Source organism: Falco punctatus (assembly GCF_963210335.1).
Source record: "Falco punctatus genome assembly, chromosome: 3".
NCBI classification, from domain to species: domain Eukaryota; kingdom Metazoa; phylum Chordata; class Aves; order Falconiformes; family Falconidae; genus Falco; species Falco punctatus.
Genome location: NC_137582.1, coordinates 50,838,821 through 50,866,563, shown reverse-complemented (window position 1 = coordinate 50,866,563; position 27,743 = coordinate 50,838,821). Strand labels below are relative to the sequence as shown.

Below are 27,743 nucleotides of genomic sequence, written 5' to 3'. Positions count from 1 at the left end.
ATGTGATTCCTGGTTTTGGAAATTTTGGGTTTCTTCAGCAGGAGGCTTGTTTATGCAGAGGAATATGAGCTCTGCTAAACCAGATTTATTAGTTTAGTAGAATAATTAATAAACTGATCTGGTACACTAGATTTATTAGTTAATAAAACAGCTTGAGAGATGTAAGGGAAAGTAGGGTTTTGTGTAAAATTTATATCTAATAGACACGTTCTGTACAGGCACTAAGGTGATTTATTCATCCATTTATATTTTTTTTTTTGTCTTTAAGCATAAATCAGTTTAAGATGGAAATTTCAGAATATAGCTGTTCATCAAGCACATGGATTGGTGCAGATGGAGTCAGATATTCTAATCAAACCTTCAGTCAAGGTAACGGGAACTAAATGATTGGTACCTGGGAACAAACTGCGTTTATGTAATTTGAGGTGATATCCAAGTATATTTACTCATAATGTTGGTTTTCTTCAAAGTAACGTAGTGCTCCCTTTTGAGGGATACATCAGAATTAAATTCCATATTTGAGCCAAGTATGCTGGGAAGTTCCTGACTTATTACCCTGAAAGGAATAGGCAAAGAGCCCTGCTGAAGTAGTATAGTTGCCTTTCTGGCTTAAATGGCTGCAGTTTCTCCTTGTTTTGATCAAGATTAACGTCACTCAGACCAGACTGGAAAGAACAAATATTCTTTGTTTTCCTGAAAGTGCCCCAGATGCTCAGGCTGTCATGTAAACTCCAATTAACTGTCTATGCACTTTGCTGATTCTTTTTAATCAGGTTTAGGCATATGAACACTATTATTCTATTTTTGTAAAGGATCCTCTTAATGTTTTGTATCTCTCCACATCTCTTCCTCTGTGTTGCAGCTGTTGCTTTTCTTGTTGAAAATGGGAAGCGAGGGATCACATATCTTTTTAAATGTGGGACTCATGAAGAATTTGGATATGCTTCCCTCTGCACTGCTTTGGCATTTTATTTCATCCTCAGCTGTTGGACAGCAGGTTCTGCTGTTGCCAGTGGCCTGGTTATTCCTATGCTGTAAGCTTCACCTGTCTTGGTTTGAGCCTCCTGTACAAAAGGCCTGTGTTGAGTAGCAACAGTCTGAATTGTAAGCTGAAAGCTTGGCAATAGCAAAGCTATAACTGCTTGGAGGAGGTTATATAGGTGGAACATGATGGTTTGCTTGGAAAGAGATGCTAAAATTGTGGAAGAGAATGAAGAAAAATCATCTGAGAATAGCTGTGGAAGGACTATAGCCAAAACTATGTGCTTTCCAAGTATAGATCATTTGAGTCCTTTAGGGACCTGGAGAGTCTTGGCTGCTGGCTCCGTCTCTGTAACTGTAAAATATGGGTTCAGATCCAGGCTTTTCATCTGTTTCTTGTGCACCTAATAGCTTGAATCTTAATCTTGGACATCAACACCCTAGACTTTGGAGAAAACTGCAATTAGGCCTATTGTTTTACATTTTAGAAAGCTGTGGCAGGCTTGAGCAAAGTTCTTACACTAATTTTGAGAGGTTTAATGTTCAGCAATCAGGGAGCCATGGCTGGAGACTGGGTACCCAGCATAATGCAGTTCAAATACTGAAACAATTCTAAAAAGAGATAGTTGAGTGTACAACCTTCTGCCTTTGCCCTACCCCATAGTATTTGCCTCCTATGTTCCCCAAACTGTTATCTAAATCAATTTTTAATATGCCGTGTTTGCTGAAACATGGCATACTTGGCTGAATAGATACAGATAGTCTGTCAGCAAGCACCCGTGTTTCTGACCCAATAACTTCATTTTTATAACAATTCTAGAAATATTAGAATTGCATCCTTCAAATAAAATGAATCAATTGCATGAGTAAGTGGGAAAAAGTTGTGTAATGATACAAGAAGATGCTCCCCAAATCAAATAATCTATATCATATAGATGGCTTTTGTATAATAATAATAATTCACCATTTCTGGAAGGTGAATGTCTGTACAAATCCAGTTCATTGGCTGATGCTTGAATCTGTGTATTTAATTCCTTGCATATAGAATGAAATGCTGTGTATCATGCCAGCAATTACCTGCCCAACTGTGCTCAATTTTGGTTTTGCTCTTCAGTGTAGCATATGGTTGGTTTGAGGACTCCAGGGTTCCCTTCACAGCTTCATTCCTGGTTAGCTTTGAGCAGGTCATTAGTACCTGTTACTCTATTTTGCCCATTTTTTATATGGCTGTATTATTTTACTTGCCAGGTTTATGGGACACAGGTAGACTTAATTTTAAGAAATTATATAAGGCCTGAGCTCTAGAAGTGTAGGCTTTTTATCTGAAATATCCCAGTGTGTGCATCTGTGATCTATACTTTTGACTGGATTCTAGTAAGGTTCATTTTCATCTGACTTTGAAGGACATCAAGACAGACGTGCCGATAGTCCTTTTTCTTCAAAATATGGTAGATCTGGCAGTTTCATGCTAGTGATCAACACTAAGTAAATGGTTATACGAAGGAAGGGTGCTAGAGCTTTTCTTGGGAGAGGGGTCACTACAGAAGTTGGCAAAATTAATCCGAGATCAGCAGAATATTAGAAGCATTTGTAGAAAGCACTATCATTGGCAAGAGGATTGCTTTGTTTCTTCTTGCATACAGGTACACAGGAGCTTTGTACAGCAGGATAATCGATTTGATCCTTGTTTCTGTTTTTGGTGTTCAAACTAATGAATACGGAGCATGGACTGATCCAGGTCTCTTTGCTGCCATTGGAGCTGCCTCCTTCAGTGGTGTGTCAAGACTAACCCATCTCCCTCACTGTGATAATGGTATATATGTTCAGTTTTTAAGTATTTGTGTGGCCAAGGTTGAGTTGAGCTTTTGCTGCTGCAGCTAAATGAACCACAGGTGTTCCATGCACATTGAATCACAGAGAAATAAATTATTGGCCTGGCTGTTTCTAGCTTGCCTGAAGAGTTTTTGTTTTTGTTTTTTTTCTTTTTCTTCTTTTTTTCTGGGACCTTTTATTTGTGAAGTGTAAGTTTGGAAATAACACTTTGACTGAGAAATCTGATTATCTGTTTTCCAATGTTTAATTTTTTTTGGGGGTTGCAGAAATTATAATGGCATCTGAGGTTTACAAACAAGAACACAGAATATGCTGTCTTTGGTTTCTTCTGGTTTACAAAAAAAATGGTAGATCACACTGTTTGGCTTGTGAATTGACTTCTATGGGGGCTGGGGGCCTTGTGCAATGCATCTTTTTACGTTGGGGCTGAATATGGCCTTCAGGGTGGAGTAAGGGAAGGATTTACAGTAGTATGGCCAAGTGATGCAATGGGATGCCTCCTAGATCTCTCTGGTAAATTTATGCCTTATAAAATTCGAAAGTCTGAGATTCTCTTGGAACAACGTTTCATACTTATCTTTCCTACCCCCCCACCTTTTATAGCAGAAGATTTTGACTCTGCGCTACAATACTTTACAGGCAAACCTCTGAAAGCTAAAGGATTTGCGAATAATACTCTTATAATTAGAGAGGATGTTCTTTGCTCCCCCCAGCTGCAACACCTGGGGATGGTGAGTTGTAAGGCACAGCTGAAATTCAGCTTAGTCAACAGAGAAGTGGTGTGGATGACACAAGGGGGAAGCTTTCACCCTTCCACAGCAGGACATTCAAGTCCTGTGAGTGTTACTGTGTGTGGAAATTTCACCCATGACTAAACTCAGTCTTGGCTGCCGGGCTGACTTTGCCCGAAAGGATCTCATTAAAATCTTTGCAGATGTCAGGATTTACCTGGAGTGACCAAGCCAGGATTTTCCCTCCTAATATGCTCTTGCGCAGTGTTTGATAAAGCAGCTGTTTATTGGCACTTGCTCTGAACTGGGTTCATTTTAGTGATAGGTTGTGTAAATTGTGTAGGAAGCATTTTTTAAATGTTTTAGCTTGAAAGGTGGTGTATGTGCATAAAAAATTCCCTATTGTGAAATAATAATTAGATTGATTGTGGAAACACTCCTCCCTCGGTGTTCTCTTGGTACTTTAGCACTTACTTGTCCGATAAGTATGAACACACTCTGGTATTTTTGCTTCTTTTATTGCTGTTAGGCATCTTTCAGAAGTTACTGCATGATTAGTTGGCCAGCTACTATGTCTGTAATACTTGAAGGGGGAAAAGTTGATGCATGAACACTAGGTGTAAGTTTTTTGACAGTCCCAATTACCACTAAATGTAACGTCCTTTCCAAGGTAGACCTGTTGGATGGGGCTTTGAGCAACCTCGTCTAGTGGAAGGTGTCCCTACTTATGGCAGGGAGGTTGGAACTAGATGATCTTTAAGGTCCCTTCCAACCCCAAACCATTCTATGATTCTATGAATTTAGGTATCATTTGTAAACCATTACTTTATGGTCTTGCTGAAGATACAAGTCCTTAGTGGCAAAAGCATCTTCCTTAGCTTTGTGCTTATGAGGTTGTGCTTCATCACAGGGAAGTGAGAGGTGATTACATGCCAGAACACTTGCTGGTCTTGGATGACAGAACTGTGTTTTATTCGGCTCCAGTAGAGAGAAAAAGCCTGCATTTTATTTGCTTCTATTTCTCCCTGCCTTTCCCATTACCTGCACTTACTCTTTTTTTTTTTTTTCTTTTCCAAGTGCCTCTGAGCTTGCATGTACGGCATATGCAAAACAATAGCTGGAAACTGTTAAGAGAACTGTAGGAAACTCAGTTGAAAAGGCGCTAGAAAAATGTTGAGGATTGCATTGCAATGCGTTCTGAATTCCCCTAGGTGTCATGGTATAACTCTGCTGCGCCACTCTTTGCAGCGGCAGATTGTGTTTCAATTCATGTTCATCCAAGATAAATAGCTGCATTGCTTGAGGAAATATTAATTTTTGAGGAGAAAAAAGGTCTTGGACATGACAATGCAAACACATAATTAAAAGGTTGTGCCCTCAAACCATAAAATGCACATATTTTTCCTATATTGTCTGATGGGTTCAAAAAGAATTGAGAATGTTTGCTTTGGCTTTTCACACAGCCTTCCATTTGGAAACAGTTATGAATGTGGGATTTGTAGTGAACAGGTTTGTAAGATGCTTTTCTTTTTTTTTTTTTTTTTCTTCTCTCTTTTCCTTTCATGGCAGACCCCACAGGCATCTGCCCACCTCTTCTCTCTTGGCTGCCTCTTTCTACCCCCCATGCTGCCACTTGACCCTCATCCTCAGCTCTTTGCAGCAAATGGTAGATGTGGTGACATTTTCCTTGGCAAGTATAAGGACCAGCCTTATGACTTGCCTTCCCACAGCCTTCTGTCTCCCACGTCTTTTTAAGTGTCACGTGTCCTGAGCTTGCTGGTCTCAGGGTGCTCTAAATGTGGGAAGAGGAATAGCATCTTCCTACAGTGTGTCTTGTCTCTGGGTCATTCTGTATTTTTATCATTCCTTTTGTATTTTTACTTCTCAATAACAAGGTTTAAAGATGAAAGGTGGCACTGGGCTAGCCTACGATTAGTGTTCTTGTCCAGTACTGCTGATGCCCCTGTGTGCAAGCTGAGAGAAGCTTTATTTTGATCCTTTGTCACCCAGGTTGCCTTCATTTCTGTTACACACAACAGAAAACAGCCATGCCTCTCTTCCCTTTCTTGACTGTTCTGTTCAAACAGAATTAAAGCAGTGTATCAGTTTATTGGTCTAATTTATTTCTCCAAGAAATCTCTTCTGATTAATATGGGGAATGCAATTAATTCTGAAAAGGTTAAGGCTCAGAATCCTCCTCTGAGTGTGAAACATGGAAGTATCAGTCTTTTGACAGATGTAGACTAAAGGAGAAAATAGAGTATTCCTTAGGATTTGGAAGGGGAAATGCCATGTCATTACATAAACCAAAGGGAAATCTCCGTAGGGGATTAAACCACCTAAGGTCTGTCCTTGAGTCTTTTGCTAATGGTGGGTATGGCTGCTGTGAATGAGTGGCTTGTGCTTATGGGCATAGTGTTGGTACTGAAATAAAATGACCATCTGATGGGTGTTCAGAGCTCTATCAGATGTTGCTTGTTGATGTCTGTCTGCATCTGCAATATGGCAGAAATAAGAAGCTGTATGTAAAATCATCTGGTTCATAAGACAGTATTGAAGACTCAGAGATGAGGTTTGCTTGTGCTTTCTACTTTCTGATGCCTACATCCAGACAGGAACACTGGCAGAGCACTGTATTTAATAAACTACACTGCTGTAAGTGACCACTGTCCTATAGTTAAGAAATTTGGCATCTTTGTTATATACATTCCATTAAGAAATGAAAATGATTATTTTTTTTTTGCATAATTTGGATACCTCAGTTGTAATATATACTCCTGACATGCTTCACAGCAGTCTTATGTGTTGTCTTGAGTAAGAGCAATAAAATAAACTGTATCAGCAGTTAGTAACAATCAAACCCTAACTTCTCCCCTCTCTCTGTAATTCTTCAGTACATCTAATTTAGGTAAAATGTGCTTACCTCAAATTATAGGCAGGACCTAATGCTGCACATTTTGTGGCTAATCTTCTCACTTCCTCTGAGAGAGTAACTCAAGAAGCTGAAGTCATTGCACAAGAAATTTAAGTAGAGCATCAGCTGTGGGCACTTACCGTATATATGACAGACGCGTCTTGTTTTACATATGCAACGTGAAGATACAGCATAGACCCAATCCAACTAATGAGAAGGAAGTTTTAAGAAAAGCAGAATGGTAATATGTTAGAAAAATAAGCTCAAGACTTCTAAAACAGAGAGCTGTGTTGCTCAATGGTTGTAGGACACAAGATGCTGCATTTTGAACGGTTTGCAGTCATGATGATGCCAGCAGGAAGGATGGTTTTGAAAATGCTAAACCAATAATAAATCCTGAATCTTTCCTTGTTGGGTGGAGGTGTCAGATAAAATGACATAGCTGGTGCTTGAAGACCAAACAGTGAAAACAATCCTAGCTGCTCATGGCATTCCTTGTCTGTGTTGCAACATACAGTTGTCTTTAGACAACATAGAGTTGATTTAAATTAAATTTCTTCTGAATGAGGCCTGATCTAATGGATGACAGTTCTATTCTATGGGCAAGGATGGGTAAACTGTATGTTAACTGGGCAACAAAATTGTGATATGTATTACTTTTGGATTAAATGTAAATTTTAACAGATATAAATTCTAGGATTTCTTCTTGCCTAATGGGATGCCAGAAAAAGTCTGAATGGGTGTGCCTTTCAACGTGCTGGGAGTGGTTGGGCTGTGTTATGTTCCACTTCAGCTTCCTCCTCTGTGGTGCTGGGGAGCCATGGACTGGATTGCCAGTAGCGGTGTTTGGGTCTTGGTTGGTACCCGGTTATACCCTGTAGCATTTCTGTGAATTTCCCCTGCTCGCCTCTGCAAATTACTTATATTGTGCTGTTCTGAGTGATTTTTGGGGGCATCTAATTAATTTACATGCAGAGAAGCAGAGAGAGAGTTTTAGCAGAAATGCTGGGTTGCCCATTGAATTGCTTTCCCTGTGATGTTCTGCACATCTGTCAGAACATGAGTGATGTTTCTTCAGTTTTCAGTTCCAGCCTGCCTGCTGCCCCCTTGTTACCTGTTGCTATTATTACTTGGCTGCTGGCAGGGCAAGATCTCCCTGAGAAGGGAGGGAGGATGGCTCTGGTGGTGCACGTGCTGCTCGTCATACAAACCAGCAGTGCCCATTTGTCCTGGGCAGCCTCCACATCCATTTGGGTGGGGGCTGTTTCTGCCACCCAGACCTCCTGCTTTTCCCTCTTCCCTTCTGCTCCTTGAGCTGGGAAGTAAGGAAGGAAGCAGCTCATGGTACGAAATGGTTGTCTTGTCTGGCCATTCTCTGGGGCTTGACCCCTCTGACTTATGAGTACCCGGGACTGTTGTGTAACCAACGAGGAGAGCCTGAGAAGGGAGCTGGATGTTACTCAAGGAGGTGTTTCTGCAGAGTTGGCAGAACTTAATGGTGCAAAGGGTCTTCAGTGCAAACTGTGCCTTATGTGAGGCTTGTTCATGTAGTTGCAATCTTCTTGGATCTTGATCTAGTATGGGAAGGGAACAAAAAAAATACCCTTTAAACATCTGACTTTAAAACACCAACTACAGTGCAGGTGCCTTTCTGTAAGGCACAGTTTCCACCCAGTTTGCCTTACTTTTATTTGGTAAATTATTAAGTGTACAAAATGAGTGCTGGCACAAAGCTGGCCTTGTGTACCAGTGCCCTTATGTTCTTCCCAAAGTGAGGACCATCTGACCCCGAAGCAGTGGGACTCAAGAGTTGTGGCACTGTCATGCTGTGGGCTTCAGAAAACGGAGGCTATTTGATCTTGGTCCATGAAGAGCTCTTCAGGGCAGGTCTTATGGCATGAGTAACTACAGGAAGCAGGATATTTTGCAAGATATCAAATTGAATTATTTAATCGATCCTTCTTGTCTTAAAAGAAACCAGTCTTGGTTTTGGCATATAAAATGTGATGTAACATCTGATTAGTTGAAGAGAAGGAAGTTCCCATCCAAACTTGTAATACCATCCAAAGAGTGATCCTTTCCTTGATAAGGTTCATAGTTTGCTGAGGTGTCAGGAGAAAACTTCTCTGAGTGCTGAGTACTTTTTTGGCGTACCAGCAAGCAGGAGAACAGGCTGATTTGAAATACGTTAATTTCTTGTTCACATGAAAAATCTTATGGTCAAATAAGATTAGTATGATCTTATGGTCAAATACAGCAAAATGTTCTTCAGTGCCTAGTTTTGTGGTGTGAGTGACTGTAAACATGGAAGTCTGCAACAGCTCATTTTTTCAGCACCACCCTTGTTAGAATGATTTCAAAAAATGCCCTCTACTCTATTTTTGACTGAAAATTAGGCCTTCAGATTTGTTTTTACAAACACCTTTGACATTTCATCAAAAAGCTGAAATCTGAAAAACGGAAATAAAGAAAAAGTATTTAAAATATCTTGCTGTAAGCTTTGTTGTTTCATGTTAGCATTTTTCTGTATGGAATGAAATATTTCCCATGAAACACCAAAGAGACTTTCTTGGTATGTTTGAGGAAGGAGGCAGCAACCACGGTGCATCGTGGGAGATGTAGTTTAATCTGAGAGGCCAAGGTGAATCCAAGTTTAAAATTCTCAAGAGATGCCAAAATACTCTAAATGATAGCTTTTTGGGTTTAAACCTAAAAAATACTGCTCAATAGGGATGATAAACCATTTGTCAAGCCACTGGAACATTCCATTAAAAAAGTATGTAGGGAAAAATGAAAGAAAACCTTTTTTCTTTCTGGATGGTAGCCTTGTGAGCCCAGCCCAAGAAAGTCAGAACAAGTCCCCTCTGATTCATTCATTCATCATCTGTAAAGAACTGCAACTAGGGAACAGTGGGTTAGTCTGTAGGTAATTCACAAATTAGAAGAGAATCCAGCTTTATCTTTAAAATAGCTGTTTCAGCTTTGGCACCAGGTTTTTATCAGTAAAATAAACAGACATGACTGAATTGTACATGGATTCAATTGGCATTGAACTTTTAGAAAGTTCAGTTGTGCATCTGAGATACTGAAATTGAGACTGCATCAATGTTTTAAATACACACATTGGAAATGAAGTTGTAATGCAAGAAGATAACATTTTTATATAGTCATTTTTCTGGCTCTGTCTTTCAGTAGCCTTAAAGGTATTTTATAAATAAGGCGATCTAGCATACAATTGTACATTTGGGACATGTAATACAAACCTTAATGAAAGTTCATGAGAATTTAATGTGCAAAAGTTATTTTTAATTCACAGTATCTTATCTGTTTTTAATTTTTTTCAAATTACAAAATCAAATTGGGCTGTCTTATGTACTAATTCTTTGGCAAATTTAATTTGTTTCCAAGTTAAAGACATTTTTCAGTTACATTGTCAGGAAAAGCATCTGAAACCATTAAGTTTTGTTATATTTTTAACTTTAAAGCCTTCAGAACGTTGCCAATAGTGTTTTTCTCCAAATTTTGAGGAAATGCTTTATCTCTGGGACAAAAGCTACCATAATAAGCATATCTCTTTTTTCCAGCCTGAGGGGTTTGTTATCATCTTGAATTAAAACCCCCATGTAATTGGGTGCTCTACTGAATGGCGGGTCAGGGCCAGAAATTCCTGTTTGATTATTGGACCCAGCTGAAACAGGAGCAAAGTGGTTACATGGCACAGCAGCTGCTGGGATGGACATGGTCTGTCAGGGGGAAGAAGGCTCCTACTGTAGGTCCGGAGAGAGGCAAATCCCCAAGGAGGAGCATGGCCTTCCCCCCCTGCTAAAGACAGGCAGAACAACACATTTTGTTGCAGTTTCAACATTTTTCCTGCTTTTGGGAAAAGGAATAAGACTGGGTCCAGGACACACATGGTGGTGGCGGTGAATGCTGGTGAAAGGTGTGCTGCTGTTGTGAGCGAGACTGAATGGAAGCAGGCACCAAGGGGAATCTGTGAAAGCATGTGGAAAAGTAGAAGCATTGCAGAAAAGAGGAGCTTAAATGGTGGGACTTGTCTTAATGGCGGCTTTTTGGTCATCTTGAAACATTGAAGAGTGATGATGGAAGAAGACTTGAATGCCTAATGGCTGTGCCTCAGGCAAGATTGCAGAGCCAGACCTGAGCTGCTTTCTTGCACCTCTAAAAAAACTCCAACACACTAACACCCTGAACGGGCAGTGCCCACCCAGGCAGTTGTCCACTGGTGGGTTATGCAGCAGCAGGTGACTTTGCTGCAGTTGCTGGTGCAACTTGTGAAACAGCGGTGCCTGGCTTTGGAAAGGATGAAGTTGCACAGCTGTGGAGATGGCTGGAGTGGAGATGTCTGGTGCTTCAGATCACATAGCATGAAGACTCAGGTTACTGTGGTTATACTGCTCCCATCTCATGCTCTTCTTCAGCCTGGCCGTTGTTCAAAGAAAAGAGAATGTATTTGGGAGGCTTGCGTCCTACTTTTCCCTTTCTCCTGCTTGTTTAGCAGCGTGTATGCAATGCTTGAGACAAGGGAAAGAACAGACTGAAAAAAATGAATACATCCTCACAGCACACTTTGGCAGCATAGACCTTGGGAGATCTCTGATTGTGCCTTCCTCTGACTTGCTTAAGATGGAGGGGTGTGAAAGGGACATTAGGCTCCTCAGGCAAACATAGGCCAGTGCTCTGGAGAAAAAATGATAAGGAGCACACAGCTGCCTTTCAGGAGAGCCCTTCCGGTGTGAGAAAGTAATGGAGCCTCACGACAGGTCATGTCAGCATTTGTTGGGATTTTGACCCTCACTTTAGAATGAATACACGTGTACGTGCTCTGGATCAGGAAGCATTTTTTGCACTGCTGATTAATAAGGCACATACTATGGAGTCCTCACCAGAAAGGCAGGAAGGCGTATGTGCCTACTCAGTGGTCAGGTTCCAATTCTTTTCTTCTTAAGTGCTTAAAAATAGTTCAGAACAGTTACTGAAGCAGGGTTAATCAATACTGAATTTAGCTGTGGTCAGGTTTCTCCCCATGGCTACAGTCTTCATTTTAACTCCCCAGGAGAGAGTTTTCCACCTGATTTTGGTGGAGAAAGGAAAATTTTTTTGCAGAAGCTGGGAAAAACATGTAGTATTCAAGATTTTTCACATCATGTTTCCTTCAAAAGCAGACAGAGGAAGTGCTTAATTATTTGGAAACTCATTTGGCAGGTTCTTCCCAATGCTAGGCTGTTTAATGCATCAGCCCGTCACACTTAAATACTTTAGCGCTCACTTAATGTTTTTGATTACACCTGTGATGGTTCACAGAAGTTGTTTTGACAGGGTCTAATTTTCTGTTAGTAAGCTTCCTGATTTTTTTCTAATGAAGTGTTTAAACCCTAGTCAAAACAATTTTTCAAAATCTCCAAGCCTACAGTTATTCCTAACTGGGTACGCGTTCGCTATGCTTACACTGCCTGTCAGGAGGAGCCCTGTGTGTTTGAATGGTATATTTAATGTTATTTCAGAACCTGATTGCAAGTGATGTCACCTTTCTACAAAGAAGGGGAGGTGCAGAGTAATGTTGTACTGATCCTAGTCTTACTCAAATTGATCCCAAAACAATTGGAATAGCAATGCATAATCAGCAAACTGGTAAATACATCAAGTCCTACTATTTTCTGTTGAATTTGCTCCAACTAGGGGAAGAGCACTGTGTGTTTTTTGGCAGTAGCTTGTCTGGAAAATGAAATAAGTGAAACTGTACTCTCATGGAGAAGGGTATGGGGAATGGGTTTTAGGACCTCAGATTTCATAATGCATTTATTTAAGAAACTGGAGGCTCAGTGAATGGATACCTAAGCTCATTTTGTGAACAAGCTTTTGTAAGTTTTCTGTTCTGGTATTTAAAGCCTAAACTCCTACTGAATTTAAAGCTGAAATTTAAAGTAGAGCATTTATCAAATAGCCTTGCTAAATCCACTGTCCACTCTGCAGCTGTCTGTAGTCACTGGGCTCTTCTCTTCATGGCATTCTGGAGATGTTTGGTTTAGCATCACTTAAATATGACAGAGATTCATTGCAGTTGTCTATCTTATTTTAAAAAATGCTCATGAATGCTAATTTTAAGAATTCTGTGATACTGTGGGTTAAAAAAGTACAAGGTTGCTTAGCTGGGTTATTATACTGTACAGTGCTTGTTTTGAAAAGATTTAATGTGTGAGCCTGCTGAATGTTTAGGTGTATTCAGCAGTGCACATACACAATGCTGCTGTTTTTATTAATAGAAGGTTCACTTGGCACAACATGAACCAGTGTAACCTTCCTGAGACACAGATTTAGACAGCTTTAAAACCTCCTTTCAGGGTTTGGTGTCTGCTATGTATGTAAGATAAAAGAGCCAGATTGCAAAAAAATCACTGATAAATATCTTTCCAGGGGATCTTGGCAAGAGTTGCTGCTATCACCTTTACTGTTTCCGCTATCACTTGCATCCATTGCCACAACCTGTCAAAACAGGTGTATTTATAGACCTTGAGGGACTGAAACAAGAAATCAAACATTTGCATAGCATCTTCCATTCAAGTTCCCAAGGACTGAGGCTTAAAGGATTTTGATATGTTTCCAGGGATTACTTAGCTGTGCTGGGTATTTCTACATTTTCTTTAGCAATCTGCTGCTGCTGTGCTTGGTCTTGGAATTAGAAAAAGTTGTTCTCTCTTTTAACAAGGAAATCATCAACAAAATGCTGGTTGGCTTCAGAAAAACTCCCACAAATATTTAAACCTACATCAGAGAAAAACGGGACAAGATCTCACTGAACATTATGAATTAAGGTAAATTAAGAAGCAGTGCATGAGTGTGAATTATAAGAACTACTTTGCTTGAAGAGCAAAACTAAGCGCCCTGCACTAAGACATTTTTTTGCACTCTGTCTTGGTAGTAATTAAGCTCTAGGGTGCTAGAGGCTGTCTACTTCTTGTAATGGCCTGGAATAGTTAATGGAGTTGAGCTCTGGAAGAGGAAGAATCCCACTAATTGTGTAATCCTCCTGGCACTGGGGTTTGGCAGGATGTCCTCAGAGTGAACCTACGCTGGGTGTGCCGCCCTTTGTAGAGCGTGATGCACAGCTTCGTGTGCCTGAGGCTGCAAGAAATAATCATTTTCAGCAGTGTGAGGGAACTTGAATGCATAACTTTTTGGGGCTAGCACGACAATCATGTCTTTTTAGGAGATTTATGTTTACTGTATTGCAGCATCCCACTTTTCCAAAAATTTCCAGCAGTGATAGTGATGAGTGATAAGGAGATAAAGTGAATTGAATTAATGGATGTAGTCGTAGGACTGTAAAAGATTTCTTTAAAGGTGAAGTGCACAAGAAAGGAATATTTTTCACTTAGTAAGAGAGAGATTAATGGAAATGCAGGGAGGGAGTATTCAGCTGGATCGATATGTGAAGAAGGTGCCTCTTTTGGAGTAATCCCAGATGAAAACAGCGGACCATGATAACAGCATTTCAATTCATAGTTTGTCTGGACATTATTAAGTGGGAAGTAAGGTGACTCAAGCGTTCAACGTACAGGTTGGTAAGGGCCAGCAGGTCATAATTTAGAGATTAAAGAAACTGAAATGAAGATCTACATTGTTTATGAAAGGGCTGTGATGATACAAATATCTAATCATGGGAGACATTATTACCATAAACTCCTGCTCTCAAGAAAGCTGCACGAACAGCTCTTTTAGTGCTGTGAATAGAGAATTGTTCTCTCCTTCCCTTCTTTATGTCAAGCAATCAGCTTGCAACCTTGTTGGCATTTGCTCCATGAAAAAAACAATCAAAGGTTTTCTGTTGGTTACAAGCCCTCCACCCTTTGGTAATGTTCTGTTGACTGTGAATGATTTTATTCTTGGTGTCTTTAATCAATACTAGCAAAAATTTCAAATGAGAGAAGTTCTGGTTGTATGTGAGAGAAACAAAAGTTGCTTTCCTGGGGGAATGTGTACTCCTCCACAAAATCTGGTGGCATGGAGACCAGGAAACTGCGCCTAGAGCTGGTGTTTTGTGCCAGCTGCAACCTCAGCTCCCAAACAACTGGATGTGGCTGATAGTACCAAGACTTCCCACTCACTCTCTTTTTAAACTTTCAGACATAATTGTCTTGTACCTTTGTCCAGCAGTCGCTTGTTTTTTTCCAAATATTTTCCAAATTCCAGACTTTGCAGTTAAGTGTTTGTGACCTGATGAAGAACATAAAAAGTATTTCTTTTGGAGAGCTTGCTTCTACCAAGTACGATGGTCTTTATATCATGGGAAGGGAGAAGATTCTGTCTTTTGTTTGTTCAGTTTGCCAGACAGCTCTCCTATTTGAACAAATCTTGAAAAATGAATTAGGCTACAAAATATATTTTTTTAATTTTATTTTTTTATAGGCCCTCTCTCCTGCATTTGTCGTTGTAAGCTACAAGTAGCAAGAGAGCGCTCTTGCTAGGTGGGTTTCCAGTAGAAGAAAGAAAATCGATTTGCACTGTGTAGCTGGCTTATGATCTTTTTTTTGACATTATTGAAGTATGAAGGGTTCAGGGAATATTCACTGTATCAGCAGCCTTGTGCCTAATGAGGTTGTTTGGACTCTGTTCTCTGAGCTGGAGTAAAACCTTTGAAACATGTTAACCACAATTTGATTGAAAAGTGGGGGAGGGTTTTAACAGTGAGCTTTAAGTAAACTGCATCTTTTGAATTTCCTGAGCAGCTGCCTTTCTCCCTTTGATGTACTGTGCCTGGTGATGTTGTTAATGAAATGCATAATTATGTGTTATATAATAAAACAGAGCTGACATGAAGGTGCCTAATAGATTATAATGATGTGGAGGCCTGAGAAACTCAGGACCATGGGGGTTGTTGAAAAGTGCCTCCAGTGACAAAGAAGATATTTAAATAGGTTTGAGTAATTGTGCTAATAAACTAATTGTGGTCTCTGTGTGTAAATGACATTTTTCAAGATTTTGTATATAGAGAGAATATTGAAAAAAATAGGTGCAATTTACTAGGCTGCTGATGTATGAAGTGTCAGCGTCGAGTGCTTCCAGCGCCTATTAGCGCTGCTGGCTTTACATAGACGACTGCCCTAGGCAAAGACATTTTTGGCACAGCCTGCCGCACCCGTAGGATCAAACGGAAAAAAAAAAATATCTGGCAACATACACCGAGAGTAAATTGCATCCTAAATAGCAGCCCCTAAAATGCAGGCTCGGAATGAATATCAATAAACAAAACATCACATTTAATGGCCAAGGAGTTCGTATTTGGTGGCTGCCCCCAACTTACTCCCTTCCTTTCTCTGCTTTTGTCACCTTTATTTTATCTCTCCCTCTGTAATACACTGCATAATTTGTTCCTTTCTTAGATTCTTTAGGGACTGGTTTGAACAGATAGGTATTTTTAAAGGAGAGGCAGCATAAACTTCCAGCCCCGGACCACATGGGCTCTTAATGGTGTTGGGCTGCGGCTGGGCTTGCTTGGCTGCTGTTCGGGGCTTACAAGGGTCCATGTGTGGGGAGAATTAGTATGCAGGGAGCTCCAGTGTGAATTTACAGCCTGCTAGTTACTTGGCACTAATTCCCTGGGTGGATGCTTCTAGTACCTACTAAGAGTGCTTTTGTGCAGGCTGACTTTGAGTGCTTTTGCGTGAGTTAGGCGGGCTCCTTTTTGAAGGTAAAGTATGTTGTTTTTCACTTCCCAAGCACCAAGGGTACCCAGGGCAGTTAGTGCAAAGTAGCTAATACGCAGTAAATTCACACCCAAGATCACCCAGCACTAACGTCCTCATGCAGCCAGTCCCAAGGCTCTGCACTTTGTCTCTCTCAGCAGGGAGCAGACGGCCATTCTCTAAACTGGGAATACTAATGAAGCCTTATGAAGAGCACATTATATTGTGTGCGTGTGTAAGTCTGTGTGTGTCCATTTATTTATGTCAGATGACTTGAATCTATCACAGTTCTTGGATTAACTTGTGCTTCCTTGATTTTTATCAAGATACCCTAAGGAGAACTTTGCTGCTGCATTGCTGTCTTCCCTGTCATTAATGGACTTAGGCTGTAGGTCCAGGTTTTGATGAATTCTTCCTTTTTCTCCGGTGCTAAGAGTGGCATACTTTTTCTTGTATGAGTGACTGCATCTTTTGTGTGTGAATCTTTCTTTGTTGTGATTTCCTTCCCCAGCATTTCTTATTTGATCTCTGGAGTTTATTCTTGTATTTGGTACGTTTTTTATAGCTAATAAATATTCTCTCACAACTTGAGAGTCCCTAGTAAGAAGGAAATAAGGTTTTCTCTAGCTCTCCAAATACTTGGATGTGAAATCAAGTAATTTTTTAATAGAACTTTTGCTTTAGGCTGGGCTTCATAAATAACTTGATCTATAATTAGTGTATACCTTCACCTTATCTTAAGGTCACATAATGAGTAAAACTTTCATGCAAAGTTTTCTTGAAATTTTATAAACAATTTTATCTGTTTTTCATGCTCATGCCTCAAAGATATAATTGATTTCTATCTCATCTGCAGATTGGCTTCATGGTTTTGCTTTAGTATTGCCTATTTCCAAGTGAATTTCATATCACTAAAATTGCCTCTCTAGTTTCCATCTGCCGTGAGAGTTCAGGACAACTCTATCAGCTCTATTTTGGCCGAAGTTTAAATCTACTTACATACAAAAGATATTGCTCAAAATGCTTTTATAACATGTCTTTCTTTAATGACCTCAACCATACTAGCCTGCCAAAGATAAACAGCATTGCTGCTCGGCAGGCATTAACTCTTGGAGGAACTGAAGTCTGATGCTGAACCCAGAGGCACTTGCTGTGTTTGATGCACTTCTGTAAAGAGGAGCCATCCCCTCCCAGATCCCAGCACTCAGGAGGGTTGCAGGGCTGGGGAAAATCAGCACAAGCCTCAGAGTTTCTCAACAGCAGATGTAAAATGCTGCTGGATGTTTGTGACAATAAAGGATGAGGGCCTGGGCCAGGCCAGCTTGACTGCTAGAGGGTGGGAGGGTAGGAGGAAGGGATAAAATGGGATGAAAAACAAGGAGGGGAACTGAAAAGCCAGTTCCTGCTGGCTCTTGCTGTTCTGGAGATACTCTGTATAGGTTAAAGCAATCACTTGAGAGTGTTTTTTAAGTTTGAGTTTCAAGAGCTTTTAAATTTAGCGTTTTAGAGTGGTTTTATAATAATTTTTAATGCTGGTTTTATTCTAGAAGAGTTCCCCATAGCAAGATACTTTTAAATAAAACCTTTAAAGGAATCCACAACAAAGGAGTCTCCATCTGTGTGAATCAGTTGCTGCAGATATGATGAAGCAATTCTTAGAATCCCACAGTTGCTGTTTTCCTTTCAACTGACATGTTCCTGGTGTTTTTAAATAAAACAGTTCAATACTAGGTTTAAAGAGACATTCAAAGAATGCTGTGGTGTTATTAGAAAGCTCTGGCTGTGTCCAAGCAGAAAGGACAGTTGCATGACCCTGTTGTATGTGGCTGACCATACCCTATGCGTCCCTTGTTGGGATATACTGTAAATCATCCTGGATGTTATCTTTCCAAACCCAGAACAGAGACAGAAGGAGGATGAAAGTATAAGCCTGGGTAAATTTGCTACAGTGTTCATTGGCATTCTTTGAATGTAGATTCTTGGAGTACTTAACAATCTCTAGCTAATGAGGTCTATTAAACAGCAATGTGCTGCAATTCACTTTGGTTGAATTAGAAGTTTCTGAGCAAAAGCCTCTTAGTGTTATGAGAAAAGTTTGCATATTTAATCCCGAGATAATTGCTAATGAATATCCCTTTTTAATATGATGCAGTAGTAGGGGAAAGAGTGGGAACTGAAAGGAGATAGAGTCAAGTTTTACAAAAAAGTCTTATTAAGGTAGAGTAAAGAGAATGTTTCTGTGCGGTCATTTTCACCATGAAAAATATTTGACTTTATTGTGAGTTGGGCATGAGCAGTATTATGGGCATTCACATTACTCTGTGTGTACGAGAATTTGCTCTGAATCCTTTATTCAAAGGCAGTTGTACTGGTGTGGTTTGTTAAGTCACCGCCACCACAGCTGTTAGACGTTCACAGTAGCAGGGCAAGTGAACTCAGCCTACCTTTGCGCTGCAGTGAGCTCAGCCCACAGAGCTGTTACGGTGGCTGTGTCCAACCGCTGAGGCAAAACCAAATAGTTGGAGGGGGATAGAGTATTAACCCATACAACATACTTTGCTGCTTATCTGACCATACGCTCACCACATAGGGAGAAAGTGCAAGTATACTTAGGAAAGATGTTTTAGGTGAGATACCATAATTTGTGCATATGTTTCTCTGCAAACAGTGCTGCAGTGCCACATTCATGGATTTGTGATCATGGGGACAGGGATGCCTGCACCATGCCTCGTGTTGCTGAATGTTGTTCAGCATGGTAACTGCATGATGTTCCTGCTGTTGACCTCCTGAGCTGGACTTCTGTTGAAAGCTTCTTGTTCCCTTTTCTGGCATCCTTCAAGACAATGTTTGTAGAAGGAGCTTGTTCTGTCAGGAAGCAGCAGTATGGGAAAACAATTTTATATCTCCTGAGCTCAGCAAGAAAGAAAAAATATTTGGATTTGTTTGCATTTTTTAATATTTGTCACAATGCCAAGCTATTTTAAGCAATCTGGCTACTCCATCTCCACTTACCCTCCTCTGATACTTCAAAATTATTACAAGCCATGTGAAATATGGGAATCAGATGTAAGTCTTAATGTAAATGTAATGCTTCAAGCTGATAGGAACAGGAGGGGGAGCTGTCACTGCATCAGCCAAGACTAGTGGAAGAGTTGATTGATTACCTATCCCTGGGAAAGGAGGGAGGAGCACCCTTCCACTTTTAGCAGACTGAATTGCTCCTTGTTCCCTTGTGAAAGAAGTAGGCAGTCCTGTGCAACCATTGCCATTGTCTCCAGGTATATGAAAAAAATGGAAAATCCTTTGTTCTGTTTCCTCCTTAGGTAGAGATCACAAATGATGTTCAGTCCTTGCTACTGGTAACGCTGGCTGTCATGGCGGCCAGGATGATCGGTGACTTGTTCAGTGCATCCCTGTACAGTTCCCTCCTGAAGCTAAAATGCATTCCCTACTTGGATATGGAACCTTTTGTTCATCACAGGAGAAAATGGTGAGGTCTCTTACGTTGCTGATCTGTAAGTTTTCTATGCCATGTTCTGCACAGAGACTGTTTGGGATCTCTGCGAGCTGGAGCTTGGAGGGACAAAGGAGTAAAAGGAGACCCTGACCCTGAACAGTGTCCCCACAGTTTGATGTGCCGTACAAATAAAACAAGAGGCTCCTTTTCTCTTCAAGTTTATGGTATGATCTGAATTACCACTGTCGCCAGAGTCCTGAGAGCAGTAAGTGCTCTATAGTGCCCTTTTAGATGCTGTTTATTAGTGGTTCAATTGGTCCAACGGGAATTCTAGTAGAGGTTTTCACAGAGAGTTGTGACTGTTTCTTGTGAACAGGTGCCATAGAGCAGAAAAACAACGGGGTATGTAGAGTCCCTGATGGTGGAGTTTGCCTTACCTGACTTCTGGATGACTAGTCTGGGCTTCCCGTGTGTTTGGTACTGTAAGATGTACATTTTCAGCAGCAATTCCTGCCATCCAAGGATAGAATTTTAATGCAGGTAGGATGAATTGTCTTCTGGAAGTGCCTCCACTGACTATAGTATAAATTAATAGCTTAGAAAAAAAGTTACATTTTTTATTTTTTAATTTATGCTAATCCAACCGGTGTTGTGTATCTTCCAGTGTGTGAACCAGTATCCAAAACTTTGGTCTGTTCATGGGCGTTTTTAACCAGTAATAAGAATAGTTTTCTTTCCTAAATGTAGGTGCTGAGTCTACATTTATCTGTAAGTGGTGAGCACTCTGTACTATTGTCTTCTATAAAATAATTAGCAGAATTGCTGATTTTTTAAGATATTCTCTATGAATGAATTAGGTAATGTGGTGAAGAAATAGAAGGAAAAATCAATTAATTTATTTACTACAGAAAGGCTTTTTGTTTTGCTTAAGGCATGTTTGGGCAGTATATCTCCACAGCCAAAGCTGTTTGCAGGATACTTTAGCTGTCATTTCTCCCAGTATTGAGGTCTTTTGGACAATATCTTCGTTTTAAATGACCCTTTAGAAGAATACAATATTGATGACTCACACTGTCCACACTTTATAACTTTCTTCCAAATGCAGCCATATCTGAAAGTTTTTAGCAGGCACACTAAGTACTGGGTATAATCTAACTGTATTTGACATGAGAGGAAAAAGAGCCAGCAATGTGGTAGGAGGAAATAAAAACAATCTGTGACATTATGGATGACTTCTATATGTACCATGGCAGATAAAACAGAGGGGAAGAAGCCATAAAATTTCCCATAGTAATCCAGTTAAATGACTAGTCCATGGAAAGAATTATAGCTGCTTTCCTGGTTCAGAGTGAGGTCCTATTCACTTGTAGGACAAATGTGTATATACAAATATGTATAAAATTGCATTTCCCTCCCACTCCTTTCCCTTTCCTCTCCAGGAACATTACAGAAAGTTTCTGGATTACGCGGTCACAGGATATACTGATACTCTGAAGCAAAATACATAGTATCACAATTTGGTAAAGATTTTATAGCTAGATACTTTACAGGCTGCCAAGTTTCAGTCTAAATCCTCTCAGACATAGTCTGACTAGACTGATAAACAACTGAACTAGTGAAAAGTCTTGGCAGTCAGGTGAAATCCTCAGCGACTGGAAAAAGGGAACCACCATACCCATTTTTAAAAAGGATAAAAAGGAGGACCCCGGGAAGTACCAACTGGTCAACCTCACCTTTGTGTCAAGTAAGATCATGGAACAGATCATGGAAACTATGTCGAGGCATTTGGAAGATAGGGAGGTGATCCAAGACAGCCAATATGGCTTCACAAAGGGCAAGTCATGCCTGACTAATCTAGTGGTCTTCTGTGACAGGGTGAATGCATCAGTGAACAAAGGAAGACTTATGGATGTCATCTACTTGGACTTCTGTAAGACCTTTGATACAGTCCCGTACAATATCATTTTAGCTACATTGGCGAGATATGGATTTGATGGATGGAATATTCAGTGGATAAGGAATCAGCTGGTTGGCTGCATCCAAAGAGTTGCAGTCAATGGCTTAACGTCCAAATGGAGATCGGTAACAAGTGGCGTGTCTCTCAGGAGTCCATATTGGGACTGGTACTGTTCACTATCTTTATTAATGATACAGATAGAAGGATTTTACCCTCAGCAAGTTTGCAGGTGATACAAAGCTGAGTAGTGCGGTTGATATGGTTGAGGGAAAGGATGCCATCCAGAGGGACCTTGACAGACTTGAGGAGTGGGCCGTTGTGAACCTCCTGACCTTTTTAAGTAGATCCAGAGGAGGGCCACAAAAATGGTCAGTGGGCTGTAACAACTCTTCTGTAAAGAAAGACTGAGAGAGTTAAAGAGAAGGCTCTGGGGACTCCTTATTGCAGCATTTCAATACCTAAAGGGGGCTTATGGAGAGAGGCTTTTTACCAGGGCCTGTAGGCCAAGGGGCAACAATTTTAAACTAAAAGGGGATAGGTTTAAATTGGACATAAGGAAGACGTTTATAATGGTGAGGGTGGTGAGACACTGGAACAAGTTGCCCTGAGAAGTTGTTGGTGCCCCATCCCTGGATGTGTTCAAGGTCAAATTGGATGGGGCTTTGAGCAACCTGGTCTAGTGAAAGAAGTTCCTGCCCGTGGCAGGGGAATGTTCATTAAAGTTTCCTTCTAACCCAAATTGTTCCATGGTTTTGTGATTCTATGGCACCGGCCCATTTCTTGGTCTCTCCAGCATACTTCTTGGATGTTGTATATTACCTTGTCATCCCCTCAAACAAATGCAGCTTCACCATTAAGCCACCTTAGACCTCCAGGATGTGGACTGCTCCCTAGAGCTGTCTTATAGCTTAGGCATCCCAAACCTTGAATATTGACTCAAGGGAACTCTGGATTTACAATCTGCCTCTTAAAGCAAAATATGTCATAACTGAAACAAACTATGAAGCCTAACATGCAGTCTTTGTAAGAATTTGAAAACCAAGATCCTGTTACTTTACCTAGCATGGGAAATACACAGATTAAGACAAGGCGCTTAAAAAGAAATTAGTCCCTGTACATGTTTCCTTATCTCTGTTTCCTCATCACTTCTGAGCATGCTTGAAACTTGAGTCAAAACTCCACAGAAAGGTGCCTGGCCATGACTTTTCTTTCCATTTCTTTTCCCTGCAGACCAAGATTTCTCATTTGTTTTCTTCCTGACTAGTCCTGCAGCTATCCAGATGCTGTGGGAGCCTGCCTATCTGCTTCTCTAGTCTTTCTTTTATCTCAGAGTGACCACCCAGAGTATGTGAGGCTCTGCTGTTTTTAAATTCTAATTACTTGCTACACTTTGGGATCATTTTTATCTTCAGATGCCTACACCCAGGTGTAATTTTGCACAGGCTATCCTCTTTCTCTGGTTGTGTCAGACTGGCTGAGGGTTTGCAACCACATTATTGCTGCTCTGGGAAAGTGTCAGTGACACAATTACGTGTGTGGCAGGGTCTACATCCTCTTTGTTCAATCTTGGTTATTCTCTAAGATCACAAAATGTATACACTGTGCATTGCTGGATTCCCCAAATCATAACAGGGATGGGGGTTAGCTGTGTAGGAACTGGTAGCTAGCATATCTTAATAATCAGGTGATAAATTGTATTTGTGTATGCAGCCTGAAGGATTTGGATAACTAGCAGCTTGCTGAAATGCCACATAAATTGGGATCCTTCTTCAACTGAAACTGAAAAGCCTTTGGAAAACAGTGCCTTGCTGGTAGCAGGGAGGAAAAATGAGAAACCCAAGAGAACGCATGTTTTTACATTCTCAGCACTCACACTGTTAGAGAGAAAGTGTGGATCTTATCTTCCCTAGTTTTTCATTGGTGTTAAGGATGAAAAGACTTTCTGTATTTGATAATTTGTTGATTCCTTTTAGAGGGCTGGATAACATCACCAGGCAGAAGATGTGCTAGACACTGAACTGAGAAGCGAAAATAGCCTTTACATGAACAAGGTGGGGGGTGGCATTAAGGTCCAGATCCACAGAAGAATTTAACTCCTAACTGCTATGGAAATCAGTGGGTACATTAAGAACCTAAATTATGTCCATGATTACTATAAAGACATCTCTGTAAATACAATTATAAATGAAGCTAATGGAAGCGAGACCTAGATCCTCAGTGGTATTTCATTACCTAATGTGTATTTAGGCATTGGCATCTCTAGATACTTTTCTACGGAGCAGAGAGGCTTGAGATTTCTTTTCTTAATAGACATTATTGCTTTGGAATGTCATTGATCACCCTGCCTGTTGTATTCTGTGCCCTGGGTGACAAGGCTCCAAACACAGCTGTATCTAGTACAGGGTTGCTACAGTGTACTGTGATTTCCAGCTACATTGCACACCACTGTAAACACCCCCCCTTATAAAATCTGGTTCACTGGAGCACTCAAAGCTTCTGGCTGCCAGGGAATGTTCTTTAATGAGGGTAAGGAGTACTTGAACACATCTATGACTTGGCAACTCTTCCTGCTTTTTATAAGCTACTATACACTTCAGAGAGAAAATATCTTAGAGGCTACTTTTTAATGGGACAAGTTTACTTAAGAGCTGAGTGCAGCTGGTGCCAGTACTTCTGTTTTGTTCTAGCTTAATATTAGCCTTGTCAAAGTTCTTATAGCGTCTCCTGGGTGTTTCTGTATTGCATGCCATATAAAGATGGTTTTGGGAGCCAAGAATTTTGGCTGGAATATATATTATAGTGGTCTCATTATATTTTTTTAGAGTGTATCAGAGGTGGCCCTATATTAAAGATCCATGGAGCAGGGCTGATTTTTTTTTTCTTTCTCCCTTCTAGTTTTGCCTTAGCCCACACCGCAGACATTGGATCCAGAATGTGAGCCAACCCAAGTTTGAGGGCTATTTGGGATCCAAGGTCCTGGTTTGGCCTGTTATAAAATTTGGGGTAATTAGCGAACTTCTTAGATGAGGCTTTGGGTTTAAAAAATCACCGGACTTTGTGGGGGCAGGGGGGTGCTTTTGGTTTGGGCCTAGACTAGCAACTGCTAAACCAAAAGATTCCTCACCCGTCTTGCTGACACAAGTGTTCATTCAAAGACAGCTCACCAAGATGCATGTGGTGCATCCCATCTTGCCTCTTTGAGAAGCCAGGGTGTTTCATGGCTGCTTGACACTTTCATCCTGAGAGGCATCATCAGGGGGTGGGCTTGGCAATGGTTTCTTATCAGAGGGCATCCAGCCCATCTTTTGTAGAGTGTTTGCGGTAGAAGCTGGATCCTGTTCTGGCTGCACAAAAGAAAAAGGGAGCTCCTGTAACAAGGCTACGCTTTGTCTGGGGAGAACCCTGGCTGCTACAGAAAAGATGGAGGGAAGGTGGTGATATGTGGGTGAGGTTTGTTAAAATGACATTTGGGCTTTAAGTTGCCTCTACGTCACACTTAAGCAAACATGGCAAAGAACCATTTTTAATCTCCTTTTTTGCCTATTCTCCTGTGCTGGGTTTTGAGTTTAGTGTGATTCCATTACCTGAGAAGCAACTGTATGAGCCACGAACAGCAATACTGACCCCCTGACAAAAATACTATGGCAGAGCCAGATGTTGCTTTGTGTGCGTGGAAGAACAACAGCACAGCCTTGCCTTGTTTTCAGCGTGGGGTTGGTGGTGCCCATGTGGGATGGGTGAAAGGACTTATTGCTCCCTCCTGACCCTGAACCAGCTCCCGCACATCTCTGTGGGTAAACCCAGCCTGTTTCCCTTTGCAATCCCTTTAATCTGGCAAGAGACTGATACTAGCTTGCTTCGCTGTGCTTGAGCCTTCAGGCTGTGCTTGGCTCCAAATTATCTAGAACTGCTCTAAAGGAAAAGGTGAAGACTTGGTGCACCTGAATCTGTGTGATGATGGCCGTCTTAATCTGAACATGAATGGAAGGTGAAATTCCAGCTGGGCAGAGTTACTGCTGTATATTAACCCCGATACTTACGTTATTGATGCACTTTTTTTGCTCTGTGACAGGTGGTGATACACAAGGCTACTTAGCTCTGCAGTTTTCAGGAGATCTGGTTATCTCTCTTTATAGGATTTTGGGGAAAAACAAGTGACACTGGGTGATCTACAAAATGAGCTAATGGGCCTTTTCAACTTTAATCCTCAATGACCAGAGATGCTGTTTTCTTGGAATTTTTTACTGTTAAATTTCACCCCAAATTTCAAATTTATCTTGAAATTATTTGTGTCCAAATTTGAATAATGTCTCTTAGGAAAAAAAGTCACATGCAAACAGTGTAATCATATTAATATGAATATTCAGACGAGACAGGAAGAGGAAGGCTATAGAGGGAAGCAGGAGACCAAGGAGGAGCGACTGTTCTTTTTTTGGGTCTGCCCCATTTCCTTATGTTGCTTTGGCCAAACCAATTTATTTTTCAATCTTCTCAATTATAGAAGGGAAATTAGTTCACGTGACTTCCAGCATCTGTTGTCTTTACCAATTATTGTCAAGTTTTTAAACAAAAGGTCTTATATAAAGGCAAAATTTTGTGTGAACTCTAGAAGATGATTTTTGACCTGCTCTAGTTTTGACTATTTAATGAAGTTACTACCTAAAGGTATTATGTGAATCAAAATGACTTTATTTATTTAGATTGGTAAAACTGTATAAAGGTGCCCAAGATTCTGGTTGCATTACTGTTTATTTTTAGAGTGGAGTCTGAAAAAATAAAACAAGTTACTCTTCCTATGCTACAGTAAATACCAGCAGATATAACCCTTCCTCCAGCCTAAAATAAACCTTTCCCACCCTTAGCTGTTCACTTTCCTAAAGTGTCCAGGATCAGAGGAGGAGCTGGTGCTGTGCCCTCAAGGTTAGGAGCTGCGGGCCTACACAGGGCAGTGGAGCTTGTCAAAAGGAGGGCTCATGGAGTCCTGGGCAGCAGCACCCTTCTTTGATGGAAAGGGCTGGAGGCTGAGTAACAGCTCACAGCTGATCTGCTGCATTTGGAAGGCTATTGGTAGCTACTGCAGTTCTCATAACCAAGTATATAAAATAGAAGCACAAATACAGAAAAATATGATGACAAGGATAGTGAAGATGAGCCAACAGCCTGTCTGATTGAAATCCTTGGAGGACCTTATAAATACTTCACTGTTTACATGGGGCAAAATTACCTTTCCATTAGCCCAAAATGTTTTACACTGGAATGTTTTCAGGCTCTAAGAAATTACGTTTTCTGATATGTCTAAAAACTGCAGGCTCAGCTTCTTTATTGATGCATTTTTTTCATGAACAATTAAAGCTGGATTCTCCCCTGCCCCTGAATATGCAGAAAGGAAATGGCAGTTTCTACCAAGATTATGTACTGATTGTGCTCACAGTGTGCTAAGAAGAAAGCATTTTGAATTTACAGGTGAATGTTGTGCTGTGAATTATCAGATAGATGCAGCTACATGATCTGCTTGTATTATAATTCAGAAGTGGTGAGAAAAATGGCTTTCCTGTGGTGAGATTTTTAAAAGAAACAAACTTATAAGGAGTTTGAAAGACTGGTTTGGTGCAGTTGGTCAAAACCTTAGTGAGGAAGACTGGAGGCATAAACAGGCAGATCAAGTACATTGAGTTTTGAAGCAGCTATCCTGCTCCTTTGGTTTCTGTCACAAGACACTCCTCTTAACTGTCCGAAGCAAGGTCCCTGTCAGAGTGTGAATGGGACTGTCATGGGGCTGGCAAACCTGCTGCAAGTATTGGGTATGCTGTGACAACAGGCGTGAACTTAATATGAGGTTCTGGTTCTTGCTATGAGATGAATCAGCTGTAAGGTCCATAGCGAGTGTAACACAGACCTCTTCACCTCGTGGAGACGTCTTTCCACAGATGTCTTGGTTGCTGCTGCAGCCTGTCTGAAGTTGAGGGAGGGATAACAAATCCATAGTGGCTTTTGGTGTGTTTTCAATTTCTGGGGAGTTCTGTGAAACTGAAAGAAGCGACTTCTGCACACTTTCTGCAGAAGGAAAGGCACCGAAGCAGCATCTGGAACTAATCACCTGTGTTTCACAGCTCACTGGTGGGCAGCGAGCGAGCTGCTTCGGCTCCTACGGGCCTTTACGTAAAACATG

The 27,743-nt window shown here is 40.8% G+C and overlaps 1 protein-coding gene across 1 annotated transcript in view; it reads left to right on the top strand.

Annotated features, from left to right (window-relative positions):
* LOC308060263 (chloride channel protein D-like) overlaps positions 1 to 27,743 on the top strand; it is a gene marked incomplete at its 3' end in the record, with an annotated part of 90,305 nt that overhangs the window by 33,531 nt on the left and 29,031 nt on the right. Inside the window, 5 exon segments of the mRNA XM_080378729.1 lie at positions 269 to 369; positions 863 to 1,034; positions 2,625 to 2,772; positions 2,774 to 2,794; positions 19,484 to 19,650. Of these exon segments, the coding sequence (XP_080234855.1) occupies positions 269 to 369; positions 863 to 1,034; positions 2,625 to 2,772; positions 2,774 to 2,794; positions 19,484 to 19,650 (609 nt within the window).